The sequence below is a fragment of the Sebastes umbrosus genome, chromosome 1 (genome assembly GCF_015220745.1).
Source record: "Sebastes umbrosus isolate fSebUmb1 chromosome 1, fSebUmb1.pri, whole genome shotgun sequence".
Taxonomy (NCBI): domain Eukaryota; kingdom Metazoa; phylum Chordata; class Actinopteri; order Perciformes; family Sebastidae; genus Sebastes; species Sebastes umbrosus.
Window position 1 is genome coordinate 27,732,216 of NC_051269.1, and position 25,274 is coordinate 27,757,489.

Here is a 25,274-nt window from a genome sequence, read left to right on the forward strand (position 1 = left end):
GCTGATCAGTAGTTTAATATACAGCAATAGAGAAAAGGATGTGATGTGGATGTTTTGACGGTGGTAACGTGAGTTAAAGGTCCCATATTGTAAAAAGTGAGATTTTCATGTCTTTTATATTATAAAGCAGGTTTAAGTGCTTTATAAATACTGTTAAATTATCAAAACGCTCAATATACATAGAAACACACACAGCCCGCATTCAGAAATTGCGCGTTTGAAACAAGCCGTCCATTTGTGATGTCACAAATATACAATATTTAGACCATTCCACGGTTTTAAATGTAAATATTCTAAATGTGTCCCAGTTCATTTCCTGTTTTAATGTATGTAAATAACATCAGCTGACAGGAAGTATACATGGACCCAAACTGTTTACTAGCAACGCAATTCCGTTGCAATTCCATTGAAATGCACTAAAACGGAGCGTTTCAGACAGAGGGTAAATACAGGTATATTGAGGCAGACAGTACAAGGAAAATAATGTGTTTTTTGAACATTACAGTATGTAAACATGTTCTAGTAGAAACACAAAATACACGTATGAACCTGAAAATGAGCACGATATGGGACCTTTAAAGATCACATTCATACATAGGCATAATAAACCTATAAATAAGAACTTTTCTTGATCATACGCCACACTACATGTAAAAAAATCAAAAAACTTTTTGTGATAGCAAATAATAGAAATAATGCTTTCTAATATGGGTTTATACGTTTTATCTGCTTTATCACTGGTTGATAGATCGTTTAATAATGCTTTATAGATCAGTCATAATAAGAACAATTTTTGGGTTGCCAGATAGTGAGTGCTTGACTACCAACATTTATAACTGCAGACTTGATGGATTAAAAATCATCTATTAAAGGAGCAGTGTGTAGGATGTGGCAGCATCTAAAGGTGAGGTTGCAGGTTGCAACCAACTGAAACCTCTGCCGTGGGCCAAGCGTGTAGGAGAACTACGGTGGCCGACGTGAAATGTGAAGACGTGAAAACGCGAATGTCACTCTCTGGAGTCAGTGTTTGGTTTGTCCTTTCTGTGCTACTGTAAAAACATGGCGTCCGGCTCCTTGGAGAGGGACCCGCTCCTCCTAATGTAACGAAAACACAACAATTCTTATTTTCAAGTGATTATACACAAAAAAAAACATATCATTATTATATTCTATTTCTGCCAATAGATCCCCCTAAATACACACTGTTCCTTTAACATGTATATATTTGTACATGCAACGGCTCAGTAGAGAGCGAGAAGAAGATGTGAATGAATTACCAACATTTATTACTGCACTTTTAGAAAATAGAAAGTATAAATGCCAGCCAAAGGGATTTCACAACCTGGCAACCCAAAAGTTGTCCTTATTAATGGCTTATAACTGATCTATAAATATACCTATATTTATTAACCATGAACAAAACCATTAGATACAACTATAAACCATTTATGCCGTATTAGTAGATAAGTGGTACCAAAATAATATTTTTCAACTTAAAAAACACACAAGATAATATTACTTCCATTAAATCAAAGCTTCCTCTCACGCTTTACACAATTTCTGTCTGACTTTTAGATCAAGTTATGATCAGGTGAGAACAATACAAGCTCAGACCTGCAGCTGTTTCTGGATGATATTATCATAAAGCCATATTTCTCAGTATTACTGATCATGTTTCATTAAAAAAAGGTTATTAAGTGTATGTGTGATGTGAAATCAGCTCTCCTTCATTGATAAACCAGCCCTGTTTCCCTGTCTGATCCGTGTTCAACAGGCTCTTTTCTACATAACAGGAAACTGCTCTCCCTGTTTCCTGCACAACCCAACTTCACATCCTTCAGCTTATGGACACCATGCTCACATTTAACCCCCTCGGTGAATTCACTGTGACTCACTGGGGTGAAGTAAGGGAAGCTATTTTTACTCTTGAATTGTGGTCAGCTGGTGGAGACTTATTGCACTAAAACAATATCTGTGCTGTGTGTCACACATTCAGTAGCAACGAACAGGAGCATTAAAACGGGGAGTTGCTCAGTACAGCAGTAGGAAGAGGAAAACAGAGAGTCAGGTCCCGACTGTTTTGACTCCAAACCAAACACATTAATCAGTTTTCTATTTGATGTCATTCACATCAGTAAATGGATTGACCTCACAACTAAAACTGACCTTTTTTTCAGGCCATGAAACATGATAAGATGTAATCCCAGTGTTACATACCGTATACTATAAATTGCTCTGGCTAATCCTGGCCAAACAGCAGAGTGAAGAGTCTTCCTGGTAAACTGAAGCTTTCTCAGAAACCACACAGAGAACATAACAGGCTCTCTGTGCTAATGAGTCTGAACAACACAGTGGACAACTCCATGGTCTGAGAGGTGAAGCCAAGGCTGAAGTGCCTTAAACTTGCATTCTCTCTAACAGCCAGCAGGGGGCGACTCCTCTGGTTGCAGAAAGAGGTCTGATTGTATAGAAGTCTATGAGAAAATGACCCTACTTCTCACTTGATTTATTACCTCAGTAAACATTGTAAACATGAGTTTATGGTCTCAATCGCTAGTTTCAAGTCTTCTTCAATACAGCATGATGTTCATTTAGTAAGTTATGGTCCCATTTAGAGTCAAATAGACCATAAAGCAGGGTATGCTTTAGGGCATGGCTACCTTGTGATTGACAGGTCGCTACCATGGTGTTGTCCTGTCTGGGAGTTGTCCATGTTTTCGTCTTACAGCTTTAACCCTTTCACAGTGTGTTTTCTGTTCATGAAGGTTAATAATAACCTTATTCAGCGTTCGGTTGTACTTAGCTCCACCTTCTTGTGTCACTTCTGGTTGCAAAAAACGTCACGATGACTACGTCCACTTCTTATATATAGTCTATGGTACACAATGATGAACAGTCTCTCCTTATGTTCTTTTGCATTTCACTTTAAGGTCAAACATCAATCCACAACATATGAGGAAATCTAGTCAGATTAGTCTACTGGCATATAAGACTGTAAATATTTTGTAGGGTTCATACGGTCTGTCTGTCCTACATGATCCAATGCAAAACCTGAGACACAAATAAACACACTAACTCTTCCTGATTAGTTTAAACAGTGAGGTAACAGAATGCTTCTTTCAGTGTGCTGCTCTTGAGACTAAAAACAGTGTTGTCGCTAACAGAGTGTTCGGCTCATTGAAAAACATTATGTGGCTGCACCTTTGACCACCGTTTTGTCGGTGCAATAATTGTGTTTTCACATTGAGTCAATAAAGGGGAGGAAGGTGGGCTCTGCAGCCGGCAGCACGAGAGAATAATGACAGATGCTCTGACAAACAGGGCTGATATGAAAACATGTTGTTGGATGAGGGGGTGTCCCCACACACCATAGACACCACACACAAAATAAAAATGGTTAAAGCAAAAGACTGGCGATACGTGATATTGTCAAGAACCAGAACAAACAATGTGTTCTCCCTCAATACTTTACGACTTCCCCAGCCTGCCTGTGGCTCTCAGCTCTCAGCCTATTCGTTCTTACTGAAGACATGAATCTTTAAAAGTGGATCACAAATATATAATTCATTTTTCAAAAAAGGCTCAGCAATTTCTTAAAACAGCTGGGCACTGTAGTTTTTAGCTAACGTTACTCAAACAGGAGTGTTTGTACATTTCCTTGGGGACTATTTTGTGCTGCGGATTAATACACAATTGTACTCTAACGAGTATTTACAGCAACAGGACGGTGTTTGTGGGATTGACTCAAAATAAACTACAGAGTCCATGTTCATTGTAATGAAGGAACTGAGTTTTAACAATTTAATAGACAACAATGGAGCTCTATGGGACAGAGGAATAAGCTATATTAGGCTTTTGCTACACAAACAATACTTGTTAAGGCAACGTTTTTTATTCTTGCAATTAATTTGCACGTCAGTATATTTTTTCGAACTGTTGTTTATGTCATGAGTACTTTCACACAGGACGCAAATGTTACGCTGTGAAAAAGCAATGTGATTTTTTTTTCGGGATGAGGTCATTTTTTTTGTTTTCACACCGCGAATAAAGGCATCAACCAATCACGTTGTGCAGAACAGGCTGAGTTGCGCCTATTTTTATGAAACACGGAGACTCCGTAGTCCGACCCAGGATGACAAACTTTATTACTCCTTTCAACCTTGACAGAGGCAGTGCATACCAAATCCACTCCTTTCGTTCTTACCTTTCACAATAAAAGCCCTAGACACAGTATTCGCAGGCTAGTATTTCACATTTTCGTGCCGTTTATTCGACAACTACAGGTCATATGTGTGTCTGCCCCTGTTCAAATCAAAATGTGTATTTATAGATTAGGAGTTCAATCAATACATTTTCCTTTATCTAGGTGGATCTGTCTTATAAAGGGTTGGGATGTAGGACATCCAGGTCTGCACTTATACAGCCATGATATATTGGATGTGTACAGTAACAGTATTGAACAATGTCAGTGTGTTTTTTTCAGATTAGAAAAACAATTTGAGCTACATGCCGCCTGAACCCTGAAGTCCATCTCTGTCTGTGTGTCTCCTGTTTGCGTCAGGCGAGGAAAGAGTGCGTCTCCTCCTCTCTCCTGCTCCGAGGTAAAACAATAAGACTGGGGCTTAAAAAAGGAACTCCATCTTGATATACTCCTTCCTGTGACTGTTTTCAAGTCTTTCAGCAAAACTGGAGCACAGAGGGTGTAGTCACCCAACGTAAGGGATAACTCCAGTTATTTTCAACCTGGGCCTCATTGTCCTACTTTTTGACATCATCGCAGGTTTACGAGGTTTTAAAAAAAATGGCACTTTGACATTTTCTGACTCATTCTTGGTCTCCTTTTAATCACTTTATTTTTAATTTTTATTATATCAGAAGAATTAGGGTCCATGAACACGAGAATATCTTAAGCCTATTAGACTTCCCGTTGGATTTATTTAATCTTCACCTTAAAATGACAGTGTGTAGGATTTGGCAGCATCTAGTGGTGTACCCCTCCATTCACTCCTCACTTTCCAAGACGGCGGTAACTTGAGCTGCTGAGTGTAAAATCGTGGTAACACCGTTCACCTCGATCAGAGACCATCCTTACCATAATAACACTACTTTAGGAGCAACGGAAGTCAGACGGCAGCTGGCGGTACCACGGTTTTGCACTCTGCAGCTCACAATACTACAGTTTCACAAGCGTGTTGGAGAACTACACTGGCCTTCAGGTAACGTAAAACACGTGAACGAATCTCTCTAGAGCCAGTGTTTGGTTTAGTGACTAATCACTAATGGAAACATAGTTATGAATATTATATTCCATTTCTGCTAATAGATCCCAGAAATGTTACATATTGATTGACCATTAATGAATGATGTGAATTATTTCAAATTAGCTGTCATTTTTATATAATTTTTTTCAAGTGCGTGGATGTTTTTTGTAATGTGGTTTAAAATAGTATAATTAATCATCTTACTAAGTCTAACTTGTAATTCTATCTTCTTCTTTTTTATCAGTATTCCATTATCAAATTACTTTCTAAAAAAACTAAAGGACCCATTAGACACATCTTTTGGTTTTAATGAGGACAAACTGAAATAAGAAAGGGACTAATGGTTCGTTCCCACCAGGCAGTTCATTTCAGTTCAGTTCGTTACACATTAGAACGGATATTTTTGCGTTTCAATTAGCAAAACTTGTGGATGGTACCGATAGAACTGCTCCTCTTGGTACCACCTCGGTCGAGGTTCCAAGCGAGCTGAGCCGATACTAGAAGGTGGAGTTAAAACACTTCAGATCACTGATTGGTCAGAGAGAATCATCACTAGCGCAACACAGGACATCCTGCACAAACCCGACGTTTCTAAATGGCCATGCTGCCGTCAATAGCGACCCCAATTTTTAATTCACTTGACCCACACTTTAAAAAATGGCAGCTCGCAAAACTATGCCGTATACTATGCCGGACAATTGACAAAGTGCAAACGTTTCTCTGTTTGGTTGCTGTTGAAATGATTCAACGAGAGGTATATATGTATATATCTTTTGTTAATGTTTTCCTGAGTTGTGTGCCTTAGGGCGTTTGATGTGGGTTTATTTTTTATTTTTATTATTTATGTTTTCGTGTGCTTGCTTGTCTCCTTTTTTGTCTTTTTTTGCCTTCAGTTCCTAGTATCGTTTGTCTTTGTTGTTACATATCTGAAATGAGGCATGATATCCACTTCACAAAAGTCTGTACTACTCATATGCACATGCTTCCTAATAAAGATATTTGAAACAGAAATGATTCAACGAGCGTTGCGTTGATTATGATGTCACGGCAGTTTCATGTGCCGTCGCTACGATAATATACTGTAAGTCCACATGGATTCCTACTTTCACAAAACACAGCAAACAAAAAAGCCAGAAAAAACACAGGTGCACATTTGTGTATCCTTGGAAGGTATTGTTGTGTTTGGCAACACTGTCCTGTAAACTGTCGAGTATTTGAACCAATAGGATTCAGGAACAAACTCTTGTGTCATGGCGGTCTAAGTTTAGTTTCCCGTCACATCATGACAAGGAAGAAAACACAGCTGGAGGGTTGTTTTTGTTCTTCTGTGAGAACTTTCTGACAAGTGCACAATGGGATATGCTCTGACAAAGGAACGCTGTAAAAACAAGATTTATGATGGAAAATTTGAAAAAAGGTTGAATTTCTACATCTATAATCTATTATCAATCTATATATTATATATTATACCATTTCTTACACAGGTTTGGTGGTAAATTTCTACCAATCGAGAATTTATAAAAATGATCAACAATCCCTCTAAAATACCACATTCAGACACTAGGACCCTGAGGAACACCATAGAAAAAGTCATGCTGTAATTTGGTATCAAAAACGTTTGACATTTGAAGATTTCTGCAAGAATTTCATTTTTCTGTGATTGGATGGCGAGCACTTCTGTTCTGGAAACTGCTCAGAAACCCCCTTAATGTCAATCTACCTAAGAAAGCCATCCATCCTCTGAATGCTCTAGGTCTCTAGTTTGTGGATGTAAAGTTTCATGAGGCTGTGATTATCCTAGAGGTCACCACAGGTCATTTTATACAGTGAGGTGAAGTTTCAAAAAATGGTCCCACTACAATGAAATGGCTACTATGGGGACTAACATCTTCACACATGAATACAATTGAGCTCATTAGATCCACAAGAGTCTCAGCTTTACAGTGATACCCAATTTATGTAATTCCAAGACTGTTTATGGACCCCAGTATGCAGACATATTTAAACACTGCATTTTAGAATAGGCGAAAATAACACATTTATACTGCATTCATAAAACTGCATGGTTTTTGCCCCAAACTGCATGTGATTATCATAAAGTAGGCATGTCTGTAAAGGGGAGACTCGTAGGTACCCATATAACCCATTTTCATTCACATATATGGAGGTTATCCTATGAAAATGGCCATGCCAGTTTTTCCTCGCCAACATTTAGCCTAACTTTGGAGCGTTGCTGAGCCTCCTTTCCGTCAAGCTAGCCATGTTTGTTACCAATGGATTCCCTAGGTTTTCTAGTTTCATGTGATATCTATGTGATACTTTCACTCTAGCTCTAAAACTGGACCTGCTACAGCCTTTGAAAGAAAGTAAAGTCGGTCGGGTCTTAGGGGGTTAAAACACTTGCTGAGATTTATTCATTGGCTTCGACTTTCAGCAAATGAACTGTTGATTTAAGTGACAGCTATAAACTGAAACTGAACAATATATCCATCGGGTTGTTTTCATGGGAAGCAATAAGTCTAATGACCATATTAATGCAGGAACAGATCAAAACATCACCATAAAATCACACTGGATTAACCTGAACTGACCCTCTGTCATGAGTGACGTGAGTGTATGCAGCGGACCAGACCAGAGACCTGACCATCTTTACTGCCATTTCCACATCACCTTTCTTATTTTGAATAGGTAAACCAGCCATTTCAAAGAAATATATGTTTGAAAAATCACAACTTCTCATGCATACGTTATTGAAAACATATACACATGTTAAATACTTTATAAATGAGACCAAATAAATGCATTTATGTGGAGTTAACTCAAGATTTTCCTTTCATCAGTAAAACAAACAGACGTACGCTAGCCTTTCATATTAGATTCAATGTTATAAGTAGGCTATAAATATCAGAACAATACGAACATTCAGGCTCCTTCATATGGCTCAAAGGTGTACTGCAGATATAAATGTTAAATAAAAGACTCTGGAAGAGTAATCTAACTTTCGAACGGGCAAAGATGTCAAAATATCAAACTATTCCTTTAATCCTTTACATTTACACATTCCTTTTGTTTACATAAATATTAATCCTACTATCACTTTTTGTGCTTGTTTTTGTTAATGATGGAGCTGCTGTGTGTTTCAAACCAGATGTTTACTTTGGTTTGTCAAACTGCCATTTAAGTTTCATTAATAAAGAGGATAAACACACGGGGGGATAGAGTCGCTTTTTTAGAGGCAACATTAATCTTCTACTGGCGGACATATTGAGATGCAAGTAGCACCTTAACAGCCTCTGGATCTAACAATCAATACTGGCCATGTGACACCGGAGCGAGCAAGAATGACATCGGTGCTGCCAAGAAACATTGCCTCCTCGCTTTAAAGCACCTAATCTAGACAAAGTCACTGACAGTCACATTTCACCATCAGACCTACCTCAGTGACCAAATCTGAGCACATTTTAAACTCTTACTTATTATTCAGCTGCTGCCTCGTCCTCATGTGTGGCTCAAAAGACTCCCAAATCTACCCAAAATAGTTTAATTGATTGATGAAGACGTTGCAAACACAGTACTCAGTGACACGGGCCAAAATAAAAAGTCAAACTACACGTCGAATACATTTTTAACTAAGACGGTTCTCTAATTTTAGGTAGTTCTTATCACACTGATGTACAGTATGTCCAAGTGTTTATATTTCTGATAAGTTTTGTTTTAATTAGTTATATAATGCTATAAATGTAAAGTAGTCGCAGAGGCTTGGGAATTGTGCGAGAGAGATGAAACTTTAACTTTCAGTGGGAGGAAGTGGAGATGCATCATCAATCTAATTTATATATAGAGGCTATGGTAGTAACGCATCGCTCATAGAAACAACTTATGTTTTCAGGACTTTTAAAAGGTGCAGTGTGTCGCATCGAGCGATGATGTTGCAGGTTGCAAGTGCCAAGCGTGTAGCAGAACTATGGTGGTCGACGTGAAAACGGAAATGGTCCTATCTAGCGCAGCTGTAAGAGTAGAGTGTTTAGAGTGTGTGTCTGTGTACTTGGGAAGTGAGTGGTGAAGCAAGAGAGATAGGGAGCGGCGGCGACGGGAACGAGTAATGTTATCGACTCTGGCATAAGCAGGAAACGTTAACAATGTTTGGTTTGTACGTTCAGGGCTACTGTAGAAACATGGCGGCCGGCTCCGTGAAGAAGACCTGCTCTGTATGTAGATTTAAACGTCTCATGCTAAGCTAACGAAAACACAACAATTCTTATTTTCAGGTGATTATACACTTATGAAAGCATACTTACTAATATTATATTCCATTGATGCCAATAGATTCCTCAAAATTTTAAACACTGGTCCTTTAAACATCAATAAATGTGTCCACCTGTGTGGCCCGTAAATGTAGTATTTTATTTCTGTAGCCTGTTTAGTGATCTTTTGTTTAAGGAACTATATCTGCTGCTTCATCCGCCTCACACACAACAACCAGAGAGCTGCTTTAAACAAATATGATACAATTTGTCATTTTCAACATAACGGACACATGCCATATGACCATTAACACCTTATTCTGAAAGATCCTCTTACATGCAGTCAAGGAGGGGCGACATTGTCAAATGATTTATATGAAATCACTTGGGGTAACGTGTCTCCTTGTCCATAAAATCTCCATAAAATTACATTTACATATGTAGTGTATTCATGACTGTGTCATTAAAATTTAAATACGTTTAATTCAAACACTGGGTGAGTAAAAGATTCAGCCTTTTTGTGAACCAGTGCTTTAAAAAGAGTTACTTTACTAAATATATTGTATTTATAAACTCTAGAGTGTAATGTAAATGTGAATGTCACCTGTCGGACTATTTGCTGCATCTGTTAACGGCAGGTAAGGTGCATGCTGGGTGCTTTAGAGCAGGCAGAGAGTGAGAGTGGACTGCCAATGAGTCCACAGTCCCTTTCCCTGCTTTTTCACTCCATTTCTCCCTTTCACACCAGCAGAATTTATGAGGCTATTACGAGTGTGCATGCAGTGTCAACAGTGCCCGGCTAATATCTTTATCCAGCACCGTGAGGACCCTGTCAGACAACACACACACACACACACACACACACACACACACCACCCAGGTGACAAACTGCTCTCCCAGCTCACAGTTCAGACGAACACACACGTAAACACTTAATACATTTAACATGCCTCAGCATTTCAAAACACATTAGCCGGCTTCTTTAAGGTAGACAGCAACTTAAATAATGAATTCAACCAAAGCCTCCACTTATTATGAACAAATCTGTTAATTAAAGGAGGAAACTGAAACCTGGTCAGATGCCCAAAGGATTCAAAGCAATGCAGTGCTCCCTGTAACAAACCAACATATAGAGATATACTGTATTCAGGTATATACTAAATAATGCTGTGTTTCGCTCCATCCATCCATCTTCAACCGCTTATCCGGGGTCGGGTCGCGGGGGCAACAGCTCCAGCAGGGGACCCCAAACTTCCCTTTCCCGGGCCACATTAACCAGCTCTGACTGGGGGATCCCGAGGCGTTCCCAGGCCAGTGTGTAGATATAATCTCTCCACCTAGTCCTGGGTCTTCCCCGTGGTCTCCTCCCAGCTGGTCGTGCCTGAAACACCTCCAAGGGAGGCGTCCAGGAGGCATCCGTACTAGATGCCCGAACCACCTCAACTGGCTCCTTTCGACGCAAAGGAGCAGCGGCTCTACTCCGAGTCCTTCACGGATGACTGAGCTTCTCACCCTATCTCTAAGGGAGACGCCAGCCACCCTCCTGAGGAAACCCATTTCGGCCGCTAATAATAATAATAATGCTGTGTTTTTACTAACCAAAATGTGTCTGTAGCATGGAGTATTGAAAACTGTCAAGTACTGAAAATTGGCATCAAATTGGCGTCTGGACAGGTTTGTAATCTTATTAACAATTTTTTTTTTATCAGACAGTTCCAGATTTCAATAAATTTTTTGTCAATTTAAGACTAACTACTTGTGTGTATTCAGCATTTAAAGGATACATTTTAGGTAATACTTTATCATTTCTTATTGTCAACAAATCCCATGAAAAGACCAAGAAGAAGAATGCGTTCATTTTATACGATTATTCTACACTTTTTTAGGCTAATCTGAAAAGTAACTAGCAACTGTAGCTGTCAGATAAATGTTGTTGAGTAAAAAGTACAATATTTCAATTTCAGAAGTATAAAGTAGCATGAAAGGGAAATACTCAAGTAAAGTACAAGAACATCAAAATTGTACTTAGTAAGTACAGTACTTGAGTCAATGCCTTTAGATACTTTCCACCACTGCTGGCTGACGTGTTTATACAGTACGATGAACACGGGCACTGTAGTTTTTATTTGAGTCAATCCCTGCGGCTGTGAATACTCACTAGACCACCAAATATGTACAGTATATGTATAAATCCACAGTTGAAAATAGTCCCCGACAAATACGCCCTTTACTCCTGTCTGAGTAATGTTTGCTAAAAACTACAGTGCCACCTCTTTTAGGAAGTGAGTCAGCCTTTATTAAATAATCAAACTACATATTTGAGACCTGCTTCAGAGGAAGTGACAGACCTGAGAGCCACAGTCAAGGTAGGGAAGTCTCAGGAAGTATGAACGTCTCATTCTAAGCTATTATCAGGTGATTATACACTAAAGAATACATACTTATTAATATTATATTCCATTTCTGCAAATAGATCCCCCTCATTGTTACACACTAGTCCTTAAATACTTCTGTACTTTTAATTAAGTGTTTTTTTTAATTCAGGACTTACTTGTAATTGAATATTTTCACATTAATGTATTGGTACTTTTACTTAAGTAAAGGCTCTTCTACTAGGTACTTCTTCCACTACTGTAACAGTGTGGCTCAATGATGTGTTTTTAATAGACTTTTGCTTTTGGTCTTTTTATGGGATTTATTGACTATAAGAACTCGAGCAAATTGCAAATCGCATCCTTTAATATTTGAGAGTGTTGGCTTCTTTTGTTAAGAAAGCATATTTATATTTTTCAAAGTAACGTATCAGTTACAGCACCAAAACTCAGGTGTTGTGTTGGCACCAGAGCTGAAAACATTTGAAATGATACCCAGCCCCGATGTTAACAATATGTGGTCAACAGAGAGCCAAGGTGTTATTTACAACATAAATTCAGCCGCCCCATGTCGTGAGTTGAGCTGCAACCAAATGCTGTCATTAGAGACTCCACGGGGCCTTTGTCCCTCTTTCTGTGATCCATCTGCTGCTGGGGAGACTCTGCAGCAGGCCTGCCATCAAGATCACTGGCACCAGTCTGTTTTACATGTGGCTGTTTGACACAACGCAGCAGGAGGAGCATTATGGCCTGGTGGCAAGAGCGGCTCAATAGCTGTGGCAGCATTAGCGTTCATTACACACACACACACACCAACTCATTACAGCTCACCGTGGGGTGATGCTGACAGAGGGACGGGGGCCTCCATCTGAGGAACATCGTCTCACAGTGTGGAGGTGGCGATACACGCCAGTGGAAGACGCTATTCACTGATGGACCATTAAAGAAGCCCACAGCAGCAAAACAGTGCTCTTGTTGAGCAGGGTGGGATGTTGAGGCAATAATGTGTTTTAATTGTCGGCCCTAAGGATGGTGCTCTGATTTGAAAGCTTGTGGTCAAATAAGTCTGTCTTATGTTTTTATGCCTCTTTCTATTACGTGTAGCTTTTGTCCTCCAAATTATGAAAAATGTACTTCTAAGGACCAGTTTTTAATTGTGGGTATAAGGCAACATTATTCCTTTTATTAAAGGGCGGGTCCATCTGCGTTCTTTTCCGATTTTTTTGAAATGGTAAATGGACTTGCATTTATATAGCGCTTTTCTAGTCTTCCGACCTCTCAAAGCGCTTTACACTACATGTCAGCATTCACCCATTCACGCACAAACACTGAAGGCAGAGGCTGCCATATCACAAGGTGCCAACTTTGCCCATTAGGATCTAATGTAAATACTCATTCATACATCGATGGCTCAGTCTTCGAGAGCAATTTGGGGTTAAGTGTCTTGCTCAAGGACTGGAAGAGCCAGGGATCGGACCACCGACCTTCCGATTGGTGGACGACCTGCTCTACCCTCTGAGCGACAGCTGCCCACAAATGGAAGCGTCCACTCAGCCTTTGGCAAAAAACAGTGACGTAGGTTACCAAAGTAAGCTAATCATGAAGCTAATCAATAAGGTTATGAATAATGTCAATAGTAGCGCAAGCTGAGTCAAAGTTAGCTGTGGTAAGTTTGGAAATAATTCAAAGGGTTAGTTTGAATTTTTTGGGGTTGTTTGTATACTCCCATGTTCTGCGAGGTAAAATTATTGTTTTTGTGAGTGGAGTCTGGTGGCTTTGAATGGGGGACTGAAGCCATTATATTGCGGTCTTCTAGACCAGACCAGACTCCATTGACAAAAACAATAATTTTACCTCGCAGAACACAGGAGTTGCTGGTCTACCGCTGAATCGATCGGTTAGTTTGTTTGTGTTATTGTGTGACTTTCGGCTCTGAACTAACATTACTTAGCTTCCGTGCCGGTACTCCTGTCTGCTTCTCTAAACTGGGATCATGCTGACCGCAATCTAAATTACGATATGTCATACACTGACCATAAGGATGTATATATACTGTACATGTAGCAGCGTCATCATGCAGAAACCGGCGTCAGGTCACGTGGGAAAACGTTTTTAGAAGGGCTTGGGGAAAATAGCATTTTTGATGCTAAAACATACACATTTTGACCAAGATTTGAATGTTCGGATTTGAATACATAAGTAACACCACTTGGAAGCTACAGAATGATATAAAAACCTAAAAAAAAACTAAATAAGTGGTAGCAGCATGAGTTTTACTAGCAATGTTTTTTTTGTGATAACTGTAATGATTGTAGAAGAAACCGCAATAGTAGTAAACAAAGGGCTCAGACACTTCTCTTTGTATCTCTATATTAGTTTCCCACTGCTTTTCATTTAGTTTATATCATGTGACATTTCTATGAGGACTCTGACAACAAATAACAAGTTAAACTCCTGCAGCGCTCCAAAGCTGAGATAAGCACACAGAAGAACAACTTGCATCCCAAAGCGAGAATCACATCACGTTGAAAGGAAATGAAACCAACCAGCTGTGCATCTCAGGTGATACAGAACAAGAGGTGAAATTAATTTAGATGGATGAACCTGCTTACGTATCAGATATGAAATGTAATAAGCTCTAATGAATGTCCGATTTTTCTGTCTCTCTTTCAGTCTTGCTGGACCTGACAAAAAGCCCCCCATTGTTTTACGACTCCACTGAAAAACTAATCTCAAAGTTACTTTACTACTTGTCTAGCAGTTTTCTATCAATGTCTTCTTATACTAGTGTGTGTGTGTCTTTAACCTGAATGCTGCATGTTTTTAAAACTTTTTCTCTGATTTAGAAGTCACAATCTCCTGTTTAAATGTCCAAAAAAGTTATTTCCTCAACATCTGTCCTGAACAAAGAAAGACTTTTGCATTAGTATACCATTTATGTTTCGGTATTTGGAGTGTCCCAGTTATGTGCTGTGCATGTAAACATCACATCCTGGTTTTGAGAAACCTTCCTGCTGGAGTAAATACAAAAATAACACGTTTGCATTTCTGATCAGGGCTCATAAATGTTTTTGAACAACTAAGAGTGTTTAAGACAACTTGACCTGAAAACCGCAGTCATTTTTTATAAACCTCTCATTATCCTGTAGTAGTTTTCTAAATTTGTTTGTTGGCTCAATATGCTTGATTTTACTGATAGAGCCTTAATGGCCTATTATCCTTAATGGAGCCAGTGGTACTCCCTTATTCCCTTCACTTGTTTTTATGTTAATGTCTGTAATTTAAAGAAGAATCCTGAACTGATCCTATAAGCTCAAAATCCCGTCTCTTTGGGCTATTTTTGTCTCTTTTGTTGACTTGTAAAATTGTTCTTTTGTTGAGCAACCGTTCCAATACCGGATTCTTCCAGCTCAGTGAACCAGTTGCAGAATCTGCCCGGGGATCGACAATTTATGAGTTTGATTCCCTTTCACAGTTTGTGTGTCCAGTCCCCGGGTGGGTCATTGAAACTCTGCATCATAAAACTGCCCCGAGAATTAAAAAACCTCTTATAGACGAGTGTCTTGTCTGAGCTCGTACCACATCTGGGCCTCATTGGAGTTACGCCTGCAGAAAACTGTGTGCAGATTTTTGGGAAGACCTCCTCACATTTTGTTCATTTGAATTTATTGAAAGGAATTTACTGAAAGGATAGGATAGCCCCTTGAGATGTAGAATCTAATTTTCGAGGTGGTCATATAGACACAAATACAAAAACACATTCAGACAAAACAGCATTACATAAACATACACTGCAAATACACAGATACAGACAGCTTGCTCACCATCTCCCACCCAGACCCCCATCAGCTCCTTTATATGTAGCACAAATAAACTGAGGATCATAAGTACACACAAATTAAAAACATGAACAAGTTGTTTTAAGATGAGAAAATAAAGATGTCGTGAAGCAACGGAAAGAGGTAATAGAGCTCAGAAGAAGAGGAAGACTTGTGTGGTTTCACAGTACAAGAAACTCCAGGAAGTTACTGCTCCCAGACAAGATATAGTCACATAGACACGATTGATTTTACATTTAGGTTTTTGTACGGATGTTTTTACCCTCTGACAAAGCCAGGCTAGTTGTTTCCCTACATTTCCAGTATTTATGCTTAGCTAAGCTAACTGGAGGCTGTAGTTTCCTATTTAACGGACAAATATGAAAGTGATGTCAATCTTCTCATCCAACTCTCTGCTAGAAAGCAAATAAGTGTATTTTCCATAGACTGTATATAAGAAGTGGACGTAGTTACCGTGACGTCACCCATTGGTTTGCGGACTGCCGTTTTGAAGCCTTGAGTTTGGCATTTTGACCGTCGCCATCTTGTCTTCTTGGAACCAGAAGTGACACGAGAGGGTGTAGCTAAGAACAACCGAACGCTGAAAAAGACATTTTTAGGCGACCAAAAAGTTATAATTAACTTTCATGAACTGAAAACACACTGTGAAAGGGTTAAAGTTGTAAGACGAGAACACAGACAACTTCCAGACCGGACAACGCCGTGGTAGCGACCTGTCAATCACAAGGTAGCCACGCCCTAAAACATCCCCTGCTTTATGGTCTATTTGACTCTAAATGGGACCATAATTTACTAAATGAACATCATGCTGTATTGAAGAAGACTTGAAACTAGAGATTGAGACCATAAACTCATGTTTACAATGTTTACTGAGGTAATAAATCAAGTGAGAAGTAGGGTCATTTTCTCATAGACTTCTATATAATCAGACTTCTTTTTGCAACCAGAGGAGTCGCCCCCTGCTGGCTGTTGGAAAGAATGCAAATTTAAGGCTCTTTGGCTTCACTTCTCAGAGGTTGCCCACATGTATTTTCCCAAAATGTTTAAACTATTCCTTTAAGTATATCAATCCTTCAGTATCATTTAAAAGACTCCACATAGTTCATAAAGCCAAATAAAACTCTATTCTTCTACTTACAAAAGCAATTTCAAGAGAACTTTCCAGGAGAGGTATTTAAGGTTCAGTTACTTAATTTGATTAAATGGATTAATTAGACTGATTAAAGGAGTTTTTTGAGGACAACACTTGTTTTTGGTCTCATCCTGGTACCTCAGAGGAACCATGAAATTCTTGTATGTACTGTACGTATGTTACTTTAGGTGTTTTAGACAGCGTTGTTGGTGGGGTTTTTTGTACGTTACCCTAAAAACATTTTCATGTTGTTGATGCACGCCGACTGTCTTTCAAATAATAATATGTGTTAGACTCAGCATCTTACTGCTGCTGCTCCTGTGTCTGGCTATTTACTTCTTAAATTTGTGTTAGATGGAGTCGTTACAGATGAATAAAGACACAATCCAGGGCAGATCCAGACCAATAACACAATATATGAATATATCTTAATATCTGGACTACGTCTGTGAAGAGATGCATTTGATCTTACTATGTCTGAAGTGTCATTTTGCTTGTAGAGGGGGTAACCATCATCATAGTTGCCTTTCATCCCAGCAAAGCTGCATTAACAAGGGGCCAGACCTGCTCCTCTCTCTGGATCAAGGACCTGCAGAGCCGTAAAGACAACATTGATTGGCTGCTCAGGTCTAGTAGACATAAGACAGGATTACTGAGGAACAAGTGTCAGAGCTCATAACCTTCCTCATAAAGGCTCCATTAGCTCCTGCGCTACAGTAGCTTTATAGCTGCACTGAAAGGAACATCGACAGTAAACTGACACCTACACTGTGTGTGTGTGACAGGACGTCTGAACAGTGCATATGTGACTGCTGGTTAAACAGATAACGCTTTGCAAAATAAAATAAAAATAAACTACTTAGAAAAATCACATTAGACCTGCAGCGGTTTCCACACGCTGAAGGTCATTTAATTTCTATTATGAAAACAGCAGGTTGCCATTTTCCTCAGCCACAGCAGGATTAAACTGCCACAACTAAATGCAGAGATCATTTGTCAGTGCGACTGGTCCCTGAGAGGAGGGCGGATCTGTCAATGAGACACTCCTTCCTGTCCCTAATAAGTGATTAGACTCATCAAAGTGGTGAGTCAGCAAATTAAGCTGAGAAGATGCACAATTTTCTTGAGTCTGTGTTAGCTATTAGTGCCGTGGTAACTCTACACAGAAGAGGTTTCTTGCTCTTCTCAGTGTAAAGTGGACGGTCAGCGTAGTGGCTGAAAATAGAAGAAGCAGCTCTGAGCGCTACAGCCGCTGTTTGTTGGTCGTGTCGAGAATGTAAAGCACAAATTGTAAACTCTTGCGAGATGTTTAGGTTAGGATAGGTCAGTGGTTCCCAACCTTTTTCCTTAAGGGACACCTTTTCTATCATAAACGTAAACGGACGACCCCTGACTAAGTGACATATTTTATGGATATTTCATATAATATTCAAAGCATAACAACAACAGTACAGAACAACTGATAAACTGATTAAACCAAATAGTGAACGCAATAACTGCAGGACGTTTGTGTAAACCCATTTGGATGCATTTTGAGCAGATTATTTCCTGTGAATATTACATCAGAGATGAGTTTTCCTGTTATTTTTAGGGACTTTTACTACAATTTTCTTTAATGTGTGTTTTTTTTTTTTTTTTTACTTTTTAACAATCATACATACTTAATGGGCTTCTTTTTTGACAAATTCAGTGTTACACCACACCTGTTACACACCAAATACTGACATAACTGCACTATACTGTATAATGACTGTGCAATATCATTATCATTATTACTACTCATACTGTGCAATATTTTCAGGTGGAATTTCATTTAATTCTCACTGTGCAATATCATTTTCCACTTGTGCAATTTTGTTAACAGTCTGTGTATCGTGTACTTATCCTGTGAGATATGATTTTCTAAGTTTATATTTTAAATAAACAATTAACTTCATTTAGTTTTATTCACTGGGGGTCGTCAGGCAGCGAGAGTTTTAGCAAATTTTCCCAATTTGAGGGTTACTTTCTGGACACGTTTGTTCTATAGGTCCAGGTATGGTCCTGTATATATTACACATAAAGAGTCAACAGTCATGCTACCAACTCTGCAGTGTTTTGAGCTAAATACTGACATCATAATGCTAACATGCGTGTAATAGTCAGGCTAATGTGCTGATGTTCAGCATGTATAATGTTTACCATGTTCACCATCTTAGTTTAGCATTTAGCAAATTTGGATTTGTGTGTACCAAATTTCATGGCAATCTATTTAATAGTTGTTGAGACATGTAGCTCACATACATTAACATCATGACGGCGCAACAGGGAAAGTCAGAGGATCATAAGAATTCATCCTCTGGGAACAATGAACATCTGTATAAAAATTCATGGCAATCCATCCAATAAGTGCTGAGATATTTCAGTCTGGATCAAAGTGGTGGATGGACCTAACTGCCTCTGTGTGCTCTTATTGGTGCTGAATTATTCCATTGTAAACCTCATTAAACAGGGCTTTTCTTTATGGTTATGAGCATTGCAGTCTGTACTGCAGTTTGTATGCATGTAAGAGCATATTTAAATCCCTGTATGACTATCACTCTGTGAGGTCCTGTCACTGTATCAGCATCATCTCACCTCAGAGGAAGCTAATTTACTCGGGCAGCAAATTGGCTTCAAAGAAATCAAACAAACACGTGTCAGTTCACAAACAGACACACATAAAAACATACTCACTACTCACCAGGGGGACATTGCTGAAGCTGTGTAGTATATATATGTGTGTATATTCCCACTCTGCTTGGACTGGTCTAACTTGAGGCTGTAGGAACAAATAGGGGGATAATAGGTGGTCAAGTTGTAGTTCCAGCTCTTATTAATCAAACTACTTGCAACTACCACCTCTGGCAACTATTTCAGGTCCCACATGGTTCCTGTGGAGCAGGACAAGGGGTGGAAGTCAGAGTCAGACAATTGCCTGTGTCACATTTCAAAACATGTAAAGTAACGTAATCCTCATTGAAATATTGTCCTTTGTAACCTAAGACTACATGTCTGAATTGACTTTATTGGTGTAATTGATCCTGCTATCAGTAGGAATCTGGCGATATGATATGTATCATGATACAGTGGTTATGATTCAATATATGGTGATATATTGCGATACTGTAAGCAAGGCGATGTTGCCATATTTAAATCTAATTTTAGGAAAACTGTCATTGTATAAAACACACATATGCATACAATTTGGGTAAAAACAAATATTTTTTTAATGCAATCATAATAGGATCTGCATTTGCATTTATCACAGTACCTGTAACATCCAACAATCTGAGATACTGTCTGCCACCAATCTTTGCATGTAAATTATTAATTAAAAATCGCTACAGTGTTTTTTATAATCTGTACAATATCACAAAACATATATCACGATATTCAATATTTTCTTACACCCCTAGCTATCAGGCACAGGACTCAGATGCTCTGCCAGTAGGAGGCGACTGTTTTATCAACATTAATCACATCACATAGTTAAAGGCAGCTTTACAGTCTAATTGCTGTGATGTGCAATAAGGTTATATTGGTACCAGTACGAGACTCTGAGAAGTTATTAAATCATCTTCTATCGTTATAAATACCCTTTGCACATCACACAGTGCTCTTTTTAAAAAGGTATTCGCCAGCCGCATTGTGATATATCACCACAGAAGACTTGGCCTTTGAGTTTGTGGCATGTAGTTGAGGATAAATGTGTTCCTCTCCAGCATTAGTTATCCCACTTCCATTATTTGGATGCCACTGTGATACACTGAGAGGAGCTGAAATTATTCAAACTGCATTAACTGGACTTAAGAACTGAAAGTTTGAGACTCACCAGCTCATGTATGCATAGGGACGGGAACTGGCACAGATCTGTTGGAGGACAGAGGGAGGAGGTGATGCAGAACACCAGGATGCGTCTGTCGGGCACCGAGGAGCAGCGATGAAGAGGTTCAGTTCAGGTTACTAATGGCTTACATTCAGCAGTCCAGTAAAACCCTCTTGCACTCATTTAACAGAAAGACATTTCTGACACTAAATGCCCTCACTCACAGCTTCACCTGCTGCCATGACTTAACACAGTTTGACAAATGAGAGACAATACTGATTCCGTTTACACTTGTATAAAAAGAAAAGACAAATCTTTAAAGTATTTGTAATTCAAGCACTCATACGTAGAATTATTTAGAGATAAAAACGAACAACAGAAAAATAATCAGCACATTTTTTAATAAACACTAAATGGTTTGAGTCAGTTCTTTAGTTAAAATGTCTTTCTCAGTTGTGAACATTTTCTGTTTTCCTTTCTCTTTTGTGAGAATAAACTGAATATCTTTGGGGTTTGAAATTGTTGGAAGGACAAACTAAGACACTTAAAGACATCATCTTGGACTCTGGAAAACTGTGATGGACATTTTTCATTATTTTAGGACATTTTACAGACGTAACAATTAATCATTTAATGGGCGAAAAAAACAGCAGATTAATCGATAATGAGAATAATTGCAGCACTAGAATGACGATGATTCAGGATCACAGCAGTACACAACCAGACTGATCACTAGGGCTGTGTGTTGGCAAGAATCTGGTGATATGATACGTATCACGATACAGGGGTAACGATTCAATATATTGCGATATAATAAGCAAGGCAATATATCATTATTTTTTTCGAATCTAATTTTTAGGAAAACTGGTATAAAGACACACCATATGTATAAAATCTGAGTTAAAAAAGTGACTATGTGAAATGGCTACTATGGGGACTAACATCATTACACATGAATACAATTGGGCTCACTGGATTCACAAGAGTCTCAGCTTTACAGTGATACTCAATTTATGTAATTCAAGACTGTTTAGGGACCCCAGTATGCAGAAATACTCAAATACACTATGGTCCCTTGCAGAGATTTTCTCAGCATGAAGGTGTACAGCACCATCTGGTGGATATTTTTATACTGCAGCTCAATGTCCAAACAGGCGAGACCACCTCATCTCATGCCCTCTTGACATTACACAAATGCTTCATAAGGTGGAGGCTTTATATATATATATATATATATATATATATATATATATATATATATATATATATGTATATATGTATATATATGCTTTTCACAATGACAAAAAAAAAATAAGTCAGAACAATGTCCAGTTCAATCGTTATATTTATTAAATTCTAAATCTCTAAAGAGCTGAAAAGTTGTGTTCTGTTGTTTCTGTGCTTTCCTTTAAAAAAAAGGAAAGAAGCGTATTCACACTCCCAATATGAACCAACTACACAGTGAACATGATATTTTAGAGATCAGGTAATGTTCCTGTAGAAGGACAGCATGTCTTCCAGACTCTTTGCAGACTGCTGGGCCTGGCTGAGGTCTATAGGCTGAGACTGCTGCTGAGGAGGATACTGGGGTTGATACTGAGGTGGATACTGGGGGAGATACTGGGGTGGATATTGGGGTGCATACATGGGTTGATACTGGGGTTGGTACTGGGGTTGATACTGGGGTTGATACTGGGGTGGATATTGGGGTGGATATTGGGGTGCATACTGGTTTGAGTACTGTGGGGAAAACGGAGGAAGCAGATGAGTTGGTCCAGCAAACTGAGGAGGAGTAAACGAAGGATAAAATGAAGGAGTGGGATACTGGGGATCAAAAGAAGCAGCAGACACAGGATCTGAATCTGCTGGCTGATCTGAAGGAGGTGACTGCGATGCAGTCTCTGGTTGTGAAGGAGATGGAGGATTTTGTTGAGGTGTAGGATTTTGAGGAGGTGTAGGATTTTGAGGAGGTGGAGGATTTTGAGGAGGTGTAGGATATTGAGGAGACGGAGGATTTTGAGGAGACGGAGGATTTTGTTGAGGTGGAGGATTGTGTTGAGGGTGAGGAGGTGAAGGAGGAGTTTTGGGCTGAGATTGTGGTTCCTCTTTGCTCTCAGAGATTCCTCCTGGGAGTTTGGACCACTTGAAGGACATCTTGGATTGGATTGGAGTTTTATTCTTCCCTGGTCTTTCTCTCTTCCCCTCTGCAAAGTACGCAGAGGGAGGTGCGAATTCTGTCTCCCGCTCTTCGCGACGCCGACTTGTCCACTCACTAAACATAAACTCTGGAAGAAACAGTGAAAAGGTGGCGTTAGAGAAATCAAGTATTTAACAACGTACAGAAATAGTTACTTTAATCTTGAAAATCCTTAACCACAGGCACAATTATTTATGGCATACAGAATTCAGTTTGAATTCTTCTCTCATCCATGACACATTTCATTATAGACATCTAAACAAATCCGTAAAACAAAAGGACCATAAAAAGGGAGATCAGAGAGAGATTAATATCTATACCTCTAACTATATAACCCATAACTTTACATTCCACCTGCAAATATATACTGTATTGGATGGGAACAAAGGGAGACACACCAGGTGAATAGGGTAAAATAAATGAACTAACAGATCTCACCATGAAACTTTTCCCAGTTTATTAATTACATTAAGACAATTGTTTTTTTTTATTACAAGTTTTCAGAAAGTGTATGTTTAAATATGAAAATCAGGCATTATCTTATCAAATTTGTGCTAATTTACATACATCTGCGGAACAGAAATGTGAACATTGGATAAAGCCAGGTATGTATTGTAAAATTCCATATGTTTTGCAAGACACTAGAGGTGAATAGGGTAAAATGTTTAACTAATAGATATCACCAGGTTCACCAGGTCTATTGAAGTAATGCAACTGGTAAAGACGGTTGTAAATTGACTACAGTTTTGCAACAGGCCCTTTTTACAGCAGACACTTTGACTTGTCATAGTAGGAAAAGCACAGGTGTTACTAATTCTATTCAAGTGTCCCAGTGAACCGTGACAGTGTGACAGTGAGACAGTGAGCCAGCATGCACAATACCATGACCCTTAAACTGAAGCAGCTAAATGCAATTCAGCCATCATTTTTTTGTATTTTCACACACACATTTTTTCCCCCAACATACATTCATCGTAGTCATGATGTAAGGACATGAATTTTTTATTTTGAATATGGCCTTTAAATAACAAGGCTTACCTTTGCCTCTGTCCCATTCTCTGACATGAGGAACTCCTGGTTTGGTGTCCTTCCTTTCCTGGATCTCCACTACCACCTTCTTCAATGTGCTGACCTCTGGGGGGTCCTCTGGTGGAGGCGGGGGTCCTATTAATTCATCTTCATCCTCCCCTCCTAGGACAAACAATTCACAACAATCCCTCATTAACATTTGTGTGGTAATTTAACCGCAGACTGACTTCATATGCAAACAACTCCAGTTCTATAATATCAAAGAGAGTTCATGGCTGCATTTGACGTGGTTTTGGATTCTAACCTTCATTCTCCGCGTCTCTCTGCTCTTCCTCAGTGCCATCCAGCTTGGCCTTCTTCGTCTTCCTCTGCCTCACCTTGGCCAGTCGGGCCTGCAGGATGCCCTGCCTCTTGTCCTTGAGTTGTTCCCTCTTAGTGCGCTGCTCTGTAGTCTGAAGGACAGGAAGGATGTAAAAGAGAAATAAAGAAAAGGGACATTAATCATGTGTTTAGACTCAAAATACATTTTTTTTTTCATCAAATATAACAATTGAACAAGGACTTTAAGTGTGTAACAGCATTGCCAAAGCTGGGGACAGTAATGATGTACTGAGCAAAACTCGGTAAACAACAAAGACGTAACAAGGAGGCATATGGACAACATATCTGTGATTGGTTATCAAGGGAACTTTTAAAATGCATACACTTGAGATAATATTTCTGTGTCTGTACATCTGTCCAGAGATCAGCAGCTCACCTGGTCTCTCAGCATGTCCAGAGTGTCTCTCTGCTTTCTACGCTGCTCTTCATCCTGAGCGAATGAAAAGTAACCCGTGCCGAGATCCCGAGCCTCTGAAATGAACAAACACACAAAGTTTTTTCTACAGCATAAGACTTACAGACCAAACCTCTTCATTTTAAATGTGTGCAGGAACGTTTTAGAAAGGCTTTAACAGTAACCTTGTCCCCTGATATCCTCGTAGTGGAGCGGCCCAACAGGCCTCTTCATGGCCTCCTCTTCCTCCCTCTCCCACTCCTGCCTCTGTAGCTCTCGACGCATGTCCTCCGAGAGTAAGTCCTTCTCATCTGAGGAGTTTCTACATGGAATAGTCATTTGTCAGCTTGACACCAACGTCCAGAATCCATCACCTGCACCTTTAAAGAGTTTTTATTTGTAGAATATTTACCCTTTTCCTGTAAAATCTTGGTCCATTCTCTTAACACCCGGCAGGTCTTTCTTCATGCACCTTCGAGATCGGCCCAAAGCGTCCACATAATCCACCCTACAGAGAAACAATGCAGCAGGAGAACTTCTCACTAACAGGTTTTAAATTGTTTAATACTTCCAAGCTG

General features: G+C 39.2%; 1 protein-coding gene and 1 long non-coding RNA gene across 2 annotated transcripts in view; one reads left to right on the plus strand and one right to left on the minus strand.

The window, feature by feature from the left end:
• The first annotated feature begins 9,058 nt into the window (after positions 1–9,058).
• On the plus strand, positions 9,059–14,990 carry LOC119494212. Its single transcript, XR_005208147.1, has 3 exons — positions 9,059–9,110; positions 14,338–14,456; positions 14,551–14,990. It is a non-coding gene; the product is annotated as an uncharacterized LOC119494212 (long non-coding RNA).
• Positions 14,991–22,022: 7,032 nt separating this feature from the next.
• ccdc174 (coiled-coil domain containing 174) overlaps positions 22,023–25,274 on the minus strand; it is a 5,462-nt gene continuing 2,210 nt past the window's right edge. Inside the window, exons 6-11 of the mRNA XM_037785919.1 lie at positions 25,109–25,204; positions 24,882–25,018; positions 24,679–24,773; positions 24,226–24,373; positions 23,931–24,083; positions 22,023–22,980 (exon numbers count right to left, since the gene is read on the minus strand). Of these exons, the coding sequence (XP_037641847.1) occupies positions 22,178–22,980; positions 23,931–24,083; positions 24,226–24,373; positions 24,679–24,773; positions 24,882–25,018; positions 25,109–25,204 (1,432 nt within the window). The 3' untranslated portion in view covers positions 22,023–22,177. The remainder of the gene's footprint in view (positions 22,981–23,930; positions 24,084–24,225; positions 24,374–24,678; positions 24,774–24,881; positions 25,019–25,108; positions 25,205–25,274) is intronic.